The sequence below is a fragment of the Drosophila montana genome, unplaced genomic scaffold (assembly GCF_035044405.1).
Source record: "Drosophila montana isolate Dmon_TW-CO22-7 unplaced genomic scaffold, ASM3504440v1 contig_2534_1, whole genome shotgun sequence".
Taxonomy (NCBI): Eukaryota; Metazoa; Arthropoda; class Insecta; order Diptera; family Drosophilidae; genus Drosophila; species Drosophila montana.
In genome coordinates, this window is record NW_026997398.1 from 507710 (window position 1) to 525789 (window position 18080).

At 40.2% G+C, this 18080-nt stretch overlaps 2 protein-coding genes across 4 annotated transcripts in view; one reads left to right on the forward strand and one right to left on the reverse strand.

Moving 5' to 3' along the window:
* Window positions 1-18080, forward strand: part of norpA (no receptor potential A) — a 69225-nt gene that overhangs the window by 14597 nt on the left and 36548 nt on the right. For all 3 annotated transcript variants that reach the window (XM_064682905.1, XM_064682906.1, XM_064682907.1), the window contains one exon: window positions 1428-1455. The gene's annotated coding sequence lies outside the window, so the exon portion shown is untranslated. The remainder of the gene's footprint in view (window positions 1-1427; window positions 1456-18080) is intronic.
* On the reverse strand, window positions 14613-15053 carry LOC135428762 (putative GATA zinc finger domain-containing protein 25). The gene has a single exon (XM_064682861.1). It carries the CDS (start codon window positions 15051-15053, stop codon window positions 14613-14615), a length of 441 nt encoding a protein of 146 aa, XP_064538931.1.

The following is an 18080-nucleotide window of genomic DNA, read 5'->3' on the forward strand; positions in this document are numbered from 1 at the left end:
ATTTGCTGGCTGCTTATTTGCATAGCCGTTCACCGCGTGCTTTGGCTCAGCCTCAGCTCCGGCTCCGGCTCCGGCATCGGATCCGGCTCCGGCTCAGCTCCAGCTCAGCAGCGGCTCAGCTCACCTGGCTGCCTGGGTGCCTGGTTGCCAGTCTGTTTACCTGGCCCAGCAGCTGGCTGTTTGTGTTTTATTTGATTTGCATTTGTTTATAAATGATTAACAAAGAGGTTAATGTGGCCCACAGCGGGCGAGGGATAAACAGCGAAATGGGAGCTGCCAACTGAGCCAGCTCAGGCCTCCAGGCCCCCCTGCCCCTGCTCCTGCCAGATCTGGCAGCACAGCGGCACAGAAGCAGCTCAACCAGAAAACGTAAAAGCATCCAACGCGCAACACAGCGAGAGCGAAAGAGACAGCCTTTGGGTGTGAGCGAGCAAGGAAATGGAAATTTAGTTCATTAGGCAGAGCTATGGGGCCATTTCTTAATGTGTGTGTGTGTGTGTGTGTGTGTGTGTCGCTGCCTCTGTAAAAACTGGCAACATTTGGAGTGCAGCAACAGCAACCCGGCAACGCTGGCGACCTTCACACACACACACACACACACACACACACACGCACACGAAGGCGTCTTCTGTTGCCTGCACCAAGCCATCTCCTTGCTTTTTTTTTTGTGCCACGCGTTTTTCATGCCTCTCGGCATTCACATTATACATATATATATTTATATATATACGTATATATGTATATACATAAAAATCATAAAAACGAAGAGAAATATGTATGTATATATAACATTGCTTGATTTGCCAAATTAAGGCCAACATCAGCAAACAGCTACAGCAACAATTGTGCAGAGTGAAAAGTTCAGGGAACTCTCTGCTTGCACACACACACACACACACACATATTTGATATATACTTTAAATATATAATGTATATATATATATACATATATAATTATGTCCAGGCTCTGTAAATGAATCCAATTTGTAGGAAATCTCAGATTTAGGCTGTGCAAACGGGACTAAGAGGAGCATGTTGAGCTGAAAAACCGAGGGAAAGTTTGTTTCCATTTGTAAACTTTACAAACTAGAATATATAAACAATAATTAATAGAATATAATAAATATAGCGGAAAATTAATATATATAGTAAAAGAGAATTATTTTAATGTTCTATGTTAATATGTTAATATATCTGACAAATTACTAAAACTTACAATATTATTATTAATTATTTTTGTGATTAATATTAAATAATTAGGTCTTAATAAATTTATTTTCCGATATATTCAATGTATTATATTAATTATTATTTATATATTCATTGATTATTATAGTCAAAGGCCTTTCAAAAATACTTATATTAATATTATTATTATATATATATATATATATAACAATTTTTTATTCATGCTCTTTTCTTTACAGATCTTAACGTATTTCTCAAACTATACACGTAAGTTAAAAAAATAATCTTGAATTAATTTTACTGACTTTCATTGCCTTGCAAATTGACAAGCACTTTAACGTGCGAACAAATAGATTAGCCTAGCACAGGCAGCTAAACTGCCTGTCAAAATTTTGCCAGCAGCTTTATCAACTGGTATTTTCTTTACTTGACAGTGTTTCCAGCCTGATATGCATTGTTTTAGCTAAATTTATCAGCTTTTAACAATGTTTGTAAATAGCAAATAGATGGCTTAACAGTTAGATGTTGAACAGCCCTGCACATTTGTTTTTCTTAGCGCTGCCAACATATTTAAATGGCGTTGCCATATTTTAAAATTGTTTGTGACTTTGATTAAAGAGTTTTGAAAATTTCTTCCAAGGGCGGTTCTGTAAAGCAGCAATTTTTCTATAGTACAATTCGCACAGCGTTTATACCCTGCACATAAGTAATGTGCACAATGGGGTATAAACAACTTTAGTTTATCTAAAGAAATGCTATAAAAAGGTTATATTTGCATCAATAGAACATATTGAGCACAAAGCAGCAAGTATCTATAGACGAGTTTAGAATTTTGTCTTTCCCAACCTTTGAACTGGGAAACTTTATGGCATATAACACATAACTACTTAGCATGTGGGTTTAATTAGGGGTCAATATAAGTTTAGTTGGCTTAGTTGAATTAAAATTTAAATTCGTAAAGCCACAATCCTGAAAGACTTCTGATATACATATTGTTACATCTAAGACATTTTGTGACATATGCTATATTGTAGTTGAAATACCTGATTTCATTACAATTTTCTCATAAATCTTTTTTGGTTCCGTTTTTATACCTTGAACCTATTGAAAATTAGTATGTAACTAGCAGAAGACCTCTGACACCATAAAGTATATATATTCATGATCAGGACGACAAGTTCAGTGGATCAAGACATGTCCGTCTGTCAGTCTGTCCATCTGTATAAACACATCGATCTAAAAGGCTATCAGAGATAGAGACTTGAATATATGTATATTATATATATTTTCGTGCATCATACGAACAACGAATTTACCATTTTGTTGTTCTTACAAGCTCTTCTCCCAGTTTCATAATATCAGGCATGCCTTTTTAAAGATATCTCGAGGATTATAAGAGCCTGACACACCACATTTGGTATGTAGTGTGAGCATTTTGCTTTTTAAATACCTTCCCTCATTACCCTCTATATTTGAAAGAAAAAAAACGTGTCTTAAAGGTTAAACATTTATTATACACACATGTTTGTATTTCATACTTAAGCCCTGAAAATGTGTAGCAGGAATCTAGAGTGCTTCAGCTGGGCTAAGGGTATCTGCTAGTCGGGCAATCTTAGCTAGAACATTCTATTGTTTTTTTTTTTTTTTTGTGTTTTTATTATTATTTTATTACAGTTGCTTAAGTATTTGGCTTATGTATATTTTTTTTATTTTATGTTGATTCGCTTTGAACAAGACTTCACGCACAACCGCACACACGCAGCACTAAACGTTTGACTCTGTGTGTGTGTGAGTGCGTGTGTGTAAAGTTGGCATAGTTTTTGAGGTTTTGCTTAAACGTATGCAGCACACTTGTGGCTCATGTTGTATTAATATAATCACTTTGGGGATTTTGTGGCTAAAACAACAACGAGAACAACAACAACAACAATTGTCTCAATGCTACGAAACACCACTCACATGTTAAACAGATATTAAACTATGACTATGAGGGTTAGTTTCTGTTTGGGGTTCTTAGTAGTCGCCCTCGCAACCCTCCTGCGCTCCTTACCCTGTGCCCTACTCTCGCGTCCTGTGACCCACCTTCGTCTGGCACTCGTCCTTCTTTTCTGGCTGGCTGTTGGACAGTTTTGCCAGCCGCTCCTTGATTATGACAGTTACATGTCATATTTTGAATATTTCATGCATAACGCCCTAGCCCTTGCTCTGTCTCCCGCTCTCTTTTTATGTGCTTCTGCCCAATACCCTAAATGCCTCAACTGTTGTGCCCTAGAATTTGCGGCATGCAATCGCATTTGCCACTGCATGAGGCAAACACACGCACACACACACACACACACACCCACTCAGGCACACACCCAACCAAACTTTAACACACATTAAATTAACTGATGTTAATGCGGCACTAGAGAAAGTTCAGATATCATAAACTTAATTTAAATATGTCTTAAAGGAAACCTTTAATTATATGCACAGCAAAACAAATACAGTGGAAACTCGGTTAACGCGCCATTTCATTGGCCTGATAACTGTCCGAATCTGACATTTTCTAACTCGCTTTTCTCTTCACTAAAACAAATGTTTTTCTTTTTTATGATGATAGTTTACAACTGAATCGGAGAAGTTTGACAGCGAAAAGTTGTGCAAAAATTCGATTTAAATATAACGAGAAACTATTTATTAACCTTGTAGATATTTCCTGTTTGCAGATATGTGAGAAAAGTGCAGCTCGCTAATGCTGATTTTGTCGAAATATCTTTCAAAACAGAATATTTTGCCTTACAAGATCCTTTTATTCCACCGATCTATCCCATAGCAGCTATATGATATGGTTTCCGTACCAGAATCAACTTTTCGTCCGATCGTTCCCATGGCGGCTAAATGGGGGTCCGATACGGCCGGTTCCGGCATAGATAATAGCTTTAAAACTGAGAACCTAGTTCGTACAGAAACAGACAGACTGACGGAGGGACTATATCGGACAGTTGGCTGTATCAACTCGGCTGCTGATGCTGATCTAGAATATATAATCTTTATAGGATCGAAGATGTCTCTTTTTATGCGTTAAACATCTCGTGACAACTTTATAATACGCTCTTCAAGGCCATAAAAGGGCATCAGGTAATCTTTGTTTTTGAATTTTTAATTTATAATTAGGATTCGCCTAAGACACTTTTAAGTTGGCTTCTCTGCCATGTTGCTTAGCCATGGCTAAGACACGCTTCTGCTTAAGCTGGTTTTATGTATGTGATTGGTTTTAGACCAAAAACTAGTGGAACCAACTCTGAGAGAATTGAGTATTTTGTTGAAAACCACTTTTTTTCTAGCAGAATTCAATATACAATAGATCCTTTTTTTTTGAATCGACTTGCAAATCTTTTTCAAACCACTTTTGCAAACCACTTTCTCAACTTTCCCAACTGTCTGTCGCACTTCTCCGTTTGTTTATAATTTCTACTCTGAATTGTTCTTAAACCGCTTTTGTTAACCATTTCGCTTTGGCCTCAGTTGAGAGCGTCTAGATTTTATATGGTTTATGTGGTTTCTTCTTATCTATCAGGCACTTGTCACATGCTGAGCAAAGAGCTGGCAGCTTTTGTCAGTTGGCTCTATTAACTCTCTATCAGAGTCTGCCACCGCACACCCCCGGACCGCCCACTCAACCCCCCCTATGCGTTATCTATAGCCTGACATCCATTCAGTGCCCAGCTGTTGTTGTTGCCATCATTTCGTCATGTTAATTTGGCGAGGCTTATGGCTTTTGAGGCGACAAACAGCAGCAACACCTCTTGCTGCTAGAGTGAGTGAGAGAGAGAGAGAGAGAGAGAGAGAGTGTGAGAAGGAGGGAGAGAGACGGCGCTAATGGCTGTCTCTCTTTCCTTACCTTTGCTGCGTGGCCATCAAAAAAAGCAAAAAAAAAGCGTAGCATACATTTGTGCGTTGCTTATGTAACGCAGCGCTGCCTTGACATTCACACTGTCTCTCTGCATGTGTGTGTGTGTGTGTGTGCTTGTGTGCGTGTTGTGTAAGCATCGTTACGTGCACACACATAAAACGCGCCTCCTAATGTTAGCATCATTAGCCAGCATCACCAGAACCTTGCTCCTGCTCCACCTGCTGCCAGCCAGCCTCTCCAACACACAGTCTTCTGCTTATCTTTAACGCCACACGCACACACACGCACACACACGCACACACACGCACACACACGCACACACACACACACACACCTGCATATGGGCACTCAAGCATGTGAGTGTGTGTATGCTTCTTTGGTTTGCTTATTTTCTGCTTGTCACCCTTTGTGACCCACGCCCAGCTGGCAAATGCTTTACAGATCCCAAGAATCTGGCCGATCTCTCCGCTAGCTTCCAGCTGCTGGCCTGTGACTCTTTAATGCTGATGACATCGCACACTGCACTCGTCCTAATCTAGTGCAGGCTGCTGCTGATGACAAAGCGCGCATAATGGCCAGACCAGACACAGAGTGAGGTAGAGAGAGAGAGCTTGAGTGCGTGTGAGAGAGGGATAGACAGAGAGAGAGAGGCAGCTGGCAATAGCAGCATTTTGTTGACTAATGATTTACAAAATACAAGTCTCCAGCTGTGCGTCGCCATTGCCGTCACATGCAGACACCGAAAGGCGCCCATTGTTAGCCTCCTTACCCTGCTGATACCCTGCAAATGATTGAAGCAGGGCATACTGTCGCTGAGTTACAGGCAGAAGGCTATTTATCTATATCGTTTATCAGCATACGAGCCGAGACGTCTTTACAATCTGAAGATTTTGACTGGTCAATTTGGATACATAAGGATTCATTTCTCGATCATATCTCGATTAAGATTCTTAAAGCTAGAGATACGTTCCTTGATATGTAGCTTATCTTGTACCTTACAAATTTCAAGAATGCTTGGGGAAATAGTTGGCATCTTATGTTAGTTTATTTTATATATATAAATTGATACGAATGCAGGCTTATGTGTACAGGGTATAATATAGTCGTGCACTCTCGACTAAAACACTTGAATTTTATGTCTTACATAGCAGGCTGGTGTATTAACACTTCTTCCCCTATTAGACTGCCCGTAATCTCATATAGACTCATTGAACTCAGAATCTATTGGTGCTAGCCCTATGAAATTTCGTATTTAGTAAAACTAAAGTCAACTTTGGCTTGCTTATAGCAGAAGTCTGAAAAATATAGTCCCAAAAGCCTTTGGTTTTTTATGCCAGACTTTATGTTAAGTTCCAAGTAAATGTTTCTGTACAACTTGAAAAGTAAAAGAATTAAAGCTGCCAAAAGTTTGCTAATGGGCTCGCATCGACCGCTGAATCTGTAATTCTAAATACATGTTTGAATATTTGTTAATTGACTTTGAACATCTTTGCGAAAGTTGAACTAGAACTTTTCTCTTTGTTCTGCAACTCTTGCCTCTAGATGCAGCCATCGAACTTGGAAACTTTATTAGTCAAAGTTCTCAAATTTGGTACATAGACGCTATATATAGTTAATTCTCATTTTAAATTCTGTCTGTGCGCTTGCACAAGTTCTTATGTGAATAATAAACGAATTCCATTTCGATTTAGAAACTTGGTGCAGAGTAAAAGCCTAGTCGAGGTTTTGTCTTTCTTGTGCCTTTTTAACGTTTTGCTACTGGCAAACAGTTTTGGCCTACTTGGGTGTTGGCTGGCTTTATCTCGATATGAGGCCAATTATCGGCAAAGCACCGGCGTCTAATCGACCCGATCAACGTCCTAGTAGGCTCTTCAATTAGCTGCCCGCTTCTGTATCCGATTCACAAGTGCAATCAAATCATATCGCATTGATGCGAGACATTGTTCAATGGAAATGGCAACAGAGCGAGAAAGAGAGAGACAGCGCCTGCCTGATAGATAGTGAGTGAGCGAGCGGGACAGAGAGATAGAGATAGAGACAGAGCGAGAGAGAGAGAGAGATGTGTCCTTTTGCCCAGCCAAGTCTATCGCATTATTTACACAATTCGCCTCAAGTTGAGTGTCGTAAGGGAAAAGCCAACAGGCAACAATTGTGGCTGCCCGCGGGGCCCAAAGGGTCGGCAAAAGGGGTTTGGCATAAATATGCGTGTGTGCCATTTATAAATGGATACGTTCTGAATGAATGGACAGAGGGGAGAGGCAAAGAATGCAAAGGATGTGGACGAAAGATGGCGTCAGCCCACAAGGCCCAAAATTGTGCGCAATTAATTATTTGTCATTGGTTGACGCCGTCTACTTTCTGTGTGTTGTGTGTGTGCGAGTGTGTTGTGCGTGTGTGTGTGTTGTGTGTGCGCGCGCCTGATGCCATTTTCGGGTCGTCTACGAAACTTATTATCACATCTGTTTAAAGCCCTTCAACTTTGCGGATTTAAGTCAAGTGCTGCGACAATTAACTGTAGACATTTTTATTAAGACATAAATTTATGAGTAAAAAATTAACTCTCTCGAATCGATTACTCAAATTGCCCTAACAAGTATCTTATCAGAGAGCTATAAATATGAAAGAGTGTATTTTAATATGCCCCAAGCCGAAAAGGGATGCTTGCCATCGTTCGATTTATCAAGCGTATCAATCAGGTCTATACACTGTACCAATCCCATTTCATTCCGCGCCAATTTAGTTTACGAAAAAGTGTATTTTGATATGCCCCCAAGCCGAAAAGTGATGCTTGGCATCATTAGATTCATCAAGCGTATCAAGCGGGTCTATATACTGTTTCAATCCCATTTCATTCCGCTCCAATTTGGCTTACTAGAGCTATACATATGAGAGGGTGTATTTTATAAGGTCGAATGCTCCAAGGCCAACGATAGAATTGTCAAGTGCTGCAATTAGCTTAATGTACTGTTCCAATCCTACTCATTCCGGGCCTATTTGGCTTTTCAAAACTATAAATATTAACGACTAGATTTTGATATGCTTCCAAGCCAACTTAAGATTTGTCTAGTGCATCAATCAGATTAATTTATTGTTTCATTCTCATTAAGTTCCACTTGTGTTCTTTTTCATTTTATTCCAATTGTTATATTACTCTTCAAATGAGACAGCTCGGTTTTAATGCCAAAATGTAACCAAATTATGCTTGAGAACCTCTATATACATATATATTTTATCATTTATGTGAGGTGTTCCATTTCCATTCCATTTCAAAACTCAACTGTTTCAATATCTTCACAGCTAGAAAAAATGCTTAACAAATCATTCATGCTCATTTTTTCGTGTTCCGTTCTCACTTCAGTCCATTTGCCTTAAATGGTGTTTTTATCCCATTCCGTTCCAGCCTTGATTCGAGAAGGCATCTTTCAATTTGCATAGTCCGTTCTGCAGATGTCAACCAGCAAAAAAATAGCGTGCAATATTTAACCTCATTAATTCCACTCACTTGTTCCATTGTCAACGTTCCGCAGGAAGTTCATTGTCCTGTCACAAGAGCGCAAATTGAGATTCGCCCAGCCGAATGAACAATAACAACAACAAGTCCGACTATTTTTGGGGGGCATCATTTGTTGCCAGCACTGGAAATCATTTCCGGGCCGCTCATTAACTTTTAGCACGTCCAAATTTGATTCTATTTACTTAAAAATTATTGCTTTCTGTGTTCTCGCTGGCTGTTTATGCAAAAGTCCATACGCAAATAATGCAGCACGAAAAAAACGATGATGAAAAAGAGATAGAAATAAAGTGAGAAGCGTTGAGAAGCAAAAATGAAGCGAAACGAAATGAAACGAAACGTACGAAAACAATTCACAATCATCATTTAACTTGTTTTCTCTCTCATTTCATTTCGTTTCGTTTCGCTTCGCCTTTTTTTCCTATTCACTTTATTTGCTGTTGCGCTGGCCTCCATTTCACCCCGCCCCTCACACACACACACACACTCACACACCCGTACATACATTCCCATTCCCATTCCAATTGCAACCCCCCGCTGAAATGTGTTTTGATACGCAATTAAACTCACGCAATTTTCACAGCGTGGTCAGTGAACAGACACCGGACCCTGAACTTTAGCCAAGTCCAGAAAAGAAAATAACAAAAATATAAAATAAAAATGGAAAAAAAGGATGGATAAAAAAAAGCTTAGGGCCTTCAGTTCCTGGTTACGTTTTGGTCCCAGGCCGGGCTCATTGGCGTCTGAAATTTGACGCGCTTAACCTTTTGACGCGGTTCCCAAAATAAGCGCCAAAAGAGCCCCAAATATTATATGCCAAGCCAGCTGCATATATATACCTCTATATATATATATATGTATATATGGTTGTATATAATCTGGTTGCCTTGGCAATTACTTAAGCTTTCAATTTGGCTAGAAAACAAAAACAATCAGCACTTCATCAAAAATAATAAACAAGTGCGTTATTTATGCTGTCTTGGGTTTTTGGCTTAACCCGAAAAATAATAAAAGGCACCCTATAGGGGCACCCTGGGCGAGGGGGGCAGGTACTCTCCTGTCCATAGGGACACTCTGAGAGGCAGACATCCCATAGTTATATAAAAGAATAAAAACTTTATAGGAGATCTTCAATAAGAACCGAATTTTCATTGATAGATGATGAAAATGATGATAATAGAAGAAAGATATTAGGACTCTTAATATTCGCACAGCTAATTTCTAAGGTATAAAACTCAATTTGAATATGAGGGAGCCTACTTATTAGGCATTCCCATTTTGCCAGCTGTAACTTCTATAATAACTGAGTTCGTTGGGCACAGACAGACGATGGCATGGTTCGAACAAGTATCAGCCGCGCTGGCTAATAATCAAGTCTTAACTGTTTTGATATAGCACAAATGTTTTTCAATATTGCATATTGGTTCTATACCTAAATATCTAGCAAATAACAGAGCTTACGAATTTTCAGAATAAACGAAATGATTATCCTAGTACAATTTATCTGTGAAAGTTGTTTGCGAGTTTCAAATGCAAAAGCTTAGCGCACCTTCAATACTTTGCTTTCAGTTGTTAAGCCTCTGGAACCCAGCAGAGGATTTGCCCGACAAGTAGTAAGTGGCGCTTGGGGAAAAAGACGGCATTTCGTCCAGGCGCTAGGAACAAGTGTCGCCTGGGGGATACATTTACAACAGGCGCAAACATTTTTATGTAAATAACTACACCATAAAGAAAGCTCGTATTGACATTATTTTAACCAAACTTGTAAAAAGTCTTATTGAAAAAAAATTGTGCTATCGCCGAATTCTCGCTATGGAAGATAAAGAAGCGATACATAGCATATATAGGGTTAGGACTTGGGCATATGAACATCTACGCCGTTAAATAGCCAACACCTGCTCGTACTTAACTTTTTACTTTACTATCTATATTACCTTTTCCTAATCCTTATCATCCAATAAGCTGCTTAATCTTTTGATTATAGCCTAAAACTTTGCAATTAATTCCTAAACATTGCTATGGAAGAAGGTAAATATTCGTTTAGAGCATGCACAACACGATAATGCGCATGAGGACGACTTATATCTATTTATACTTTAAGAAATTACCCGCCGTTGCCCGGCTTAAGTAAATAATTTTCATAATCTAGGTGAAACAGAAATTGTCTACGTAATTCCAGCCAATCGGTTAGCTATAAAGCCGCTCGAATTGCCATCTTTGCATTCGGTTAAGCCAAAATAAGTTAGATGGCTCTAGTCGGTGCTGTCCGCCTGGGGGATACCCTGCACCTTCTTCTATCAACTCCAAATGCAGCTCGCGCTAGGGTTTAGCTAAAAAATGAAAAATACTTGAGTTGTATATACTATTCTAGAAGCTACTTGTCAAGTTTGGTGACTCTAGCTCTTAAAGCCTAAGAGATTTGCTCTAAAAACAGGATTTCGATATTGATTTTGTATCGATTGCTTGGAAACGGGGTTATCGGTTATCGATACGTACTCCGCGAGCAGTAGGAGGACCTAGGTCCAAAATGTAACTTGCTCCTATAGGCTAAGAGATCGACGGACAGGCGAACAGACAGACGGACATGGCCAGATCGACTCGACTATGCTGATCGAGAATTTATATAGTACTTTACGGGGTCGGATATGCTGTCTTCGGCGTGTTACATACATTTGCACAAAATCAATTTACCTTTTACCCATTTTCAATGGGTTCAGGGTAAAGGCATTGAAAATGAGTGCTAGATTTGAACCGCCGGACTGCCGCTTGTTAGTTGAACGCCCGCACAGCTAAGCCACGCAGACTGTTGAGGTCACGTCACCAATCAGCCAGGACAAACAGTTATTTATGGATTTCGGTATGTAAACGGACAAGTTCTATAAATCGAGAGCTTTACTTGCAGGTTTATCTATCGCTTATCGATTGACAGCTGAATACAATATTTGATATACGGTTCGCTTTCTCAAACACTTCATGACAAGCCACTCGAGAAACTATCTATAGTATTAGCCCGAACCAACTGTCTGGCTAGTATCATATCGAAGTTATTTAGCTATCTATATGCATGGCTATGTGGGAGTACGAGTACATAATCACAAATAGGCAACCCACCCAACCCATCCCACCCAAAAAAAAAAAAAAAAAAACAAAAACTACCCCGCCGGCCTTCACTAATTAACGCACATTAATATATCAACATGAAACGACCTCGAGGCATTTGTTTGACTTTGCCAGCGCAAAACCAGCCCCCCCCCCCGCCTCCCCCCCCTTCGTTGGCCTGCCCCTCGTTTGCCATCCACCTTAGCACACTTTGCTCAGTCGAGCGCCTAAAATGCTGTTAGATAAATATTTGCCATAAAAATGATTTTGGTTTTTCCATTTTCTTTCTGATTTTCATAGCTGTTGCTTTTATTTAGCTCGTGTTGTTCTTGTTGCTGTTGCTGTTGCTGTTGTTACTTGAAATATTCATGAACCTGAAATGCGCATTCTTCTCGGCCGCTTTTATTGTTTATAAACAAATAATGGACAGCTAATAAATAAATCAAATTAATTTTGTGGCCCACCAACATTAAAAACAAAAACAAGAAAAAAGAAGACTGGCAGAAAACATAAAGAACAAGTGTGGCGTAGTTCAGGTATTTGGTTTTTATTATTTTCATTTTCCTGTTTTCATGATCAAAAGGTATTTGAATGTTTGTTAAGATCAAAGATGCGCAGGAAAAGCTCACGGCTATTGCACTCCATGCATGCATGCACTGGCGCCTCCATCTGGCGTCTCGTGTAATTGGAGATGGACTTCAGGCGAGCGGAAAGAACATGAACACGAATTCCACGAATCAAACACGAGACACGAATCACATGCGTTTATCGAATTTAATTTAAAGATTGTTTAAATAATTGATTTCTCTATTTATGCATCTGGGATAAACAAAGTCTTGATATAAGCGAAAAGCTATTTGTTGCTCGAATGGTGTAAGCAAACGTGGATTTTATTCGATTTCACTAACCAGCGATCGCTCAGAAAGGAAAGCAATCTTCAATACCATTCGAATCTTTAATACACATTTCTGTGCTAATCAATTATTTATGATTGTTATAGATTGATTAGGTTTGCTAGACACTGATACATTGATCGATATTGGGAAATGTATTTATTGACAGACCAAGGTGGAAACCAAGATCCGTTTGCCTGAATGTGAAATACCAGCTTTCCGGGCAATGCATTAGTCTGTGAGCTAATGAATCGAATGTCCAGCGAAGAAAATTAAATAAAATAAAATGCGTTTCGCGACACGAAACAGCGGGAAAAGCTCAGCAAGCGCCCAGCTCCGCGTGTAACTTTGTGTGGCATGTAAATAAATCAAAATTCAAATGGCAGCTGCACAACACACACACGCACACGCACACCCACACACACAGCAATTTCCACCAAATTGTTGTATGCAAAAATAAATCATTATCTAATTGCCAACTAACTAAACAAGAACAACAACAGCAACAGCAACAGCAACAACAACAACAACAACAACGAAATCAAGAACAACATGAATATGTCCGCACGTGTAACCGCAAAATTTGTGTTTACGATTGCGCTCGAACAGCGGCAAGCATCCAAGCATTGAACCACCCACCCACCCAACCGCCCAACCACCCAGCGCTGCGTGGGTTTTGGCCGCCTGGAATGCCATTCAAAAGACAGCGGCTATAAATAGCGAGCCGCGCAAATAACTCAACACTGGCAATTGCAACTGAAATTCTAAGAACAATTCAAGTGACTTGCAAACACTCAACGGCCAACACTATGAGCCCCGGAAGAGCGGTCGCTGGGCGGTGAGAGAGGGGGGGGGGGGGGGGCAGAGTGGTGCTGGCGGTGGGAGGTTTGTGTGGGATATTTTGAAGTATTATACGCATAATTATTAAGGTTTCTAAATTTAAAACACAAAACGCTTTGAAGCCAATTTACATGACATTTTTGTTATTATGATTTTTTCTTTTCATTTTCTTTTCTTTTTTTTTTTTGTTGCTTTTGTTGGGATTTAATTATGTTTGGATTAAACTAATTAAAAGCTTATTTTCGTAGCTTTATGGGCATTAGGTACGTTCGCTCTTTCATCTAGTCGCTCTTGCTGCTGCTTGTGGCGCTCTCTTTGATCAAATGCAGCACACAGCGGGCGCTCTCTGGCATGTAATTGAGTGCAGAGTGTGGCAGAGGTAGCAAGGCAGAGACTGCGAGGGGGAGCACGATTAGTCAAAAGGTAAATTTTGGCTTGTGAGAAAAGGAAAGGGACGATTCGAATGGGAGTTACGAAAGGAGAGCGTGAAAGAGAGAGAGCGCAAGTAATCAGATTGTAAATTTTGGCTTTTGGGAAAAGGAAAGCGACGATTGGCCTGGGAGTTACGAATTCGTGTCGCTTGGCTGATAAATAATCGATATGCCCTGGTTGAAAACCAATAGACTACAATATTTTCGATCAATAGATGATAACGAGTACGAGTCTAGTCTAGTCGAAACTTTTCATATTTCTGCATTGCATTGCTCGAATAACTTTGCTGCTCCTTTCTCAGATTTTCCTTTCGTATTTGAGTTTTTTTCATACTTACCCTTTTCTTCAAAATATTTTGTATATATTTTAATCAGATTCTCTTCTCTTATTTGTTTTTTTCTCAATCAAATTTTCTTTTCGTTTTTCTTCTGATCTTCCCAACCAGCTCTTAAACTCTTTCTTAAAAGGAATACAATATGTATAAAGCGTATAATGTTCACGTTTTAGACACAAACGATTTATTTAATAAATTAACCTGACGATCGATAACATGCAACAAAAGCTCGCATTGAAAGCTTAAAGCTTTGCATAAAGCGAACTGATCTCTGCTTGGCTCTTCCTTGTTTAGCCCTAAGCTCGACAAACATATAAAGCCGAGCTTTAAGTACGTATATGTTTGGGCGTTGCCCGTGTCCCCAATTGTGGAGGCGATATGGTAAAGCTTTCGGCTTTGATTGCCGTGATCAGCAGAGCTTTAAGAAAAGTCCACATTATCATACGGCCTCAATTGCTCCCCGTACCTGGGCTCAGTTCGATGCCTCGATGCATCGATCCGTCTACGCATCTCAATGATAATCTGGCGAATGAGCTTTATATCCTTGTAGATCTTACGATTGCTGGAGTGAAACTGTTCGAGCAGTCCCTGGCACTCGGCCAGTTGCCAATTGAGCGTGTTAAATTTTCGTCCCTCCAGCTCCTTGCTGATCTCCTCCAGCATTAGCTTAAGTTTTGTGGAATCCATTGACTCCTTGGGCCTAGACTCCTGCTGCTGCTCCTGCTGCTGCTTCTGCTGCTGCTTCAGCTGCTGCTTCTGCTGATGCTTCTGCTGCTGCTGCTCCTTCTTCTTCCGGTCTTGATCCTGCAGCATGCGACGCGCAATGGCGCCAATCATATTGGTCAGCGAATATTCTGACATGGCTCGCAAGCTTGTCTAAAAGTTTTTTTTGAAAAAAAACACTGAGAATTTGGAATATTATTAGAAGTTTCTCTGTTGTTAACAGTTGTTTTATATGGATTGGGGGCTGTGAAAGTATTATCAAAGGCTCTTTGACTGGGCACCCATAAAGAGGACCTATACGAATCGCTGAAGTTTGAATAGACATATGTCAGAACTGCGGCATGTTTCGATTAATATCGGTCTGCCTATCCGTCTGTGCTTGGTATGAACTCGACAGTCTGGGACTATACAAAAACTAGACACTTAAAATTCGCAGTATTTATTCTGCTGTGTCATACTATATCAACAGAAGGAGCCTATCCCATTTTCAATACCTCCCCATTTCCTTTAACGATAAATATCGATGAATATCGATTTTGAAACTAGGTTTTTTAAGCGTAACTCGGAGACTATAACTTTTAGAGACGGCAAATTTAGTATAAAGGTTCTCGTTTAGTTTACACTGATTGAAAAGGTAAATTGAAAGTTAAATCCTTGTGCTCTAGTATGTATACTCATTTTTTTGTTCATTTTTAAATGTAAAGCCCTGCCACGGAGAAAAGATGCACTCCTTTAACGGCGTGCTCCAATTAATTGTTCATATCCATTTTCAATAAAAGTCATTAATGGTGCGAACAGCCAGTCATCGCATAAGCGCCAACAGACGTCATAGCCTTGTGGAAACAGGATATTAAGCGAAGTATTTTGGTTACAAAATCCCCTTCCATCGCGGCCAGTATTGACCTCGCATGGCAGCTTCACTAATTGCACGGGGGTTGACTTTGAGGAGTCCGGCTATGATTATTTGATTAAATGACAGCAACTAAGCTGATTACGCGCACGTAATGCAATCGCCACACACATACACACTCGCACACACACACACACACGCACACACGCACACCTATACAAGCTCAGATTCATGGTCATGTGTCCGTTTCTCGAATTGCATTCGCGCTGGCGTCACTGCCACCCACTTTGCCGCCCCTGTCTCTGTCGTTGTGCAGGTGAAGGTTATTTCTATTGCCTGCCAGTTGCACATCCTGTCTCTGCTATAACATGCCCTCAGCCCCCCCTCCCACCGGCCCATCCCTCAATCCATCGTTAGCCATGTTTAATTAATGCAATTCGTAATTCCATTGTACTCGATATTGGGCTAATTTATAGCATTCGAGCCGGTAGCATTGGCGCAAACGAATTCCTGGGGGCAACAGCAGCTGTTATATTTGGGATTAGCGACAACTTTGCTGATTGTCACTAATAGATAGCCGAGAGGAGTATCGATTGAGGTCGGACGCTCCGCAATGCCAGTCCAAATGCATTTTTGATTAGCTCAGCCAGCTACGTGAATTGCAACGCGAATGTATGGAAACTGGAATTAAGTTGGATTACGCTCGATTGGCAACCAGTGAGAGCTGAGGATTGCAAAGCCTTTGATAGCGAACAGTTTCATTATCTGGTGTGTGCCCATTAATATTTGGAAGCTAATTAACAGAATTGTGGATGTACGAATATTAAGTGAATAAAGGGTTTTCATAATGTTGCAATGACAAGCCAGCACGGCCTGTGTAACGATTGCGAAAGAAATGCAAAGAGGAACCGAGAATAGGAAGAAATGGCGTCATTCGGTGAAAGAGAATTCAAAAACAAACACGGAACTCGTGCAGTTAAGACATGGAGAGAGGGAGAGGGGAAAATAGGAAAGATGAAAGAGCGTGAAACAGGAAGAGAGATGGAGGAAGAGCGATGGAGAGGGCAGGAAGAGAGGGAATGAAAGAGATATAGAAAGAGAGAGACAGAGAGAGGAAGAGAGAGAGAAGGAGAGAGTAGGAAATAGAAATACAGAGCCAGGGGGAGAAAGATAAAGAGAGACAGAGAAAGAGACAGAAAGCGAGACACAGAAAGATAGACAAATAGGAAGGGAGAGTGAGAGAAAAGATAGATAAAGAGGGAAAATTCAAGAAAGAGTGAAAGGCGGAGGGAAAAAAAGACAGAGAGAGAGACAGAGAGAGAGAAAGAGAGAGAGAGAGAGAGAGAGAGAGAGAGAGAGAGAGAAAAAGAGAAGGAAAGAGAGAGAGAGAGAGAAAGAGAAAGAGAAAGAGAAAGAGAGAGAGAGAGAGAGAGAGAGAGAGAGATTTATAAAGAGCAACAATGGGAGGGGATAGGAAAAGGGAGAGATGGAAAGAGAGAGGATGAGGCTAGGAGACAGAGGAAGGAAAAAAAGATGAACGAGAGATAGAAAGAGAAAGAGAGTTAATGTATATGCTGGTTATGGAGCCACTTTATTAGGCAACCTGCACAGAAAGAGCGAGCGAGAAAAACGGTACGTGAGACATTTAAAAGGATTGTGCGTTAAAGCCAGCTCTGATTATGCCCGGCGCTATAATTAAGCCAATCGGGCAATTGTCAGGCGCAGCAGCACTCAAGCCGCGAAGAGAGAAGTTAATTTCAATTTATTTTTAATTTGATTTAAGTTTCTTTTTTACTTTTTCGGTTTCACACTTTATTTTGCGGAAAACAAGCTCATTGAAAACCCAAATCCAATGCACGAGTTCTGCATAAAACGCAAAAAACGGGGCAAAAAAACAAAAAAAACAAAACAAAAAGCTTGACAAAAAGTTGGCAGCGCAAAAGTTTTAATTCCAGGCACGATTCCCGCTCACCGCTAACCAACACACTTTGCAGCCCCGCCCCCAACCCGCCCACTCACCAAACAGTCCCTCTTCGCGCTGTCAGCTGCATTGTAAAAAAAACGCAGTTGCTTATCCTGAATATTTGTTATTTTTCATACCCTGTAAACACCTAATGTGAAAAGATGAGATATTCTGACTGTATTGAAAGATCGCGTAAACTAAGAAAACTAGATGCTTAATATTTAAAATATATATATTTGTATATTATACGCAGAACGAGTTTTTTACTATTTTTTCCATATCTCCACCCATTTTCATATAATTGAGAAAGATTTTTAGGCATATCGGTAATTGTGGCTTCTTGTCTTCTTGT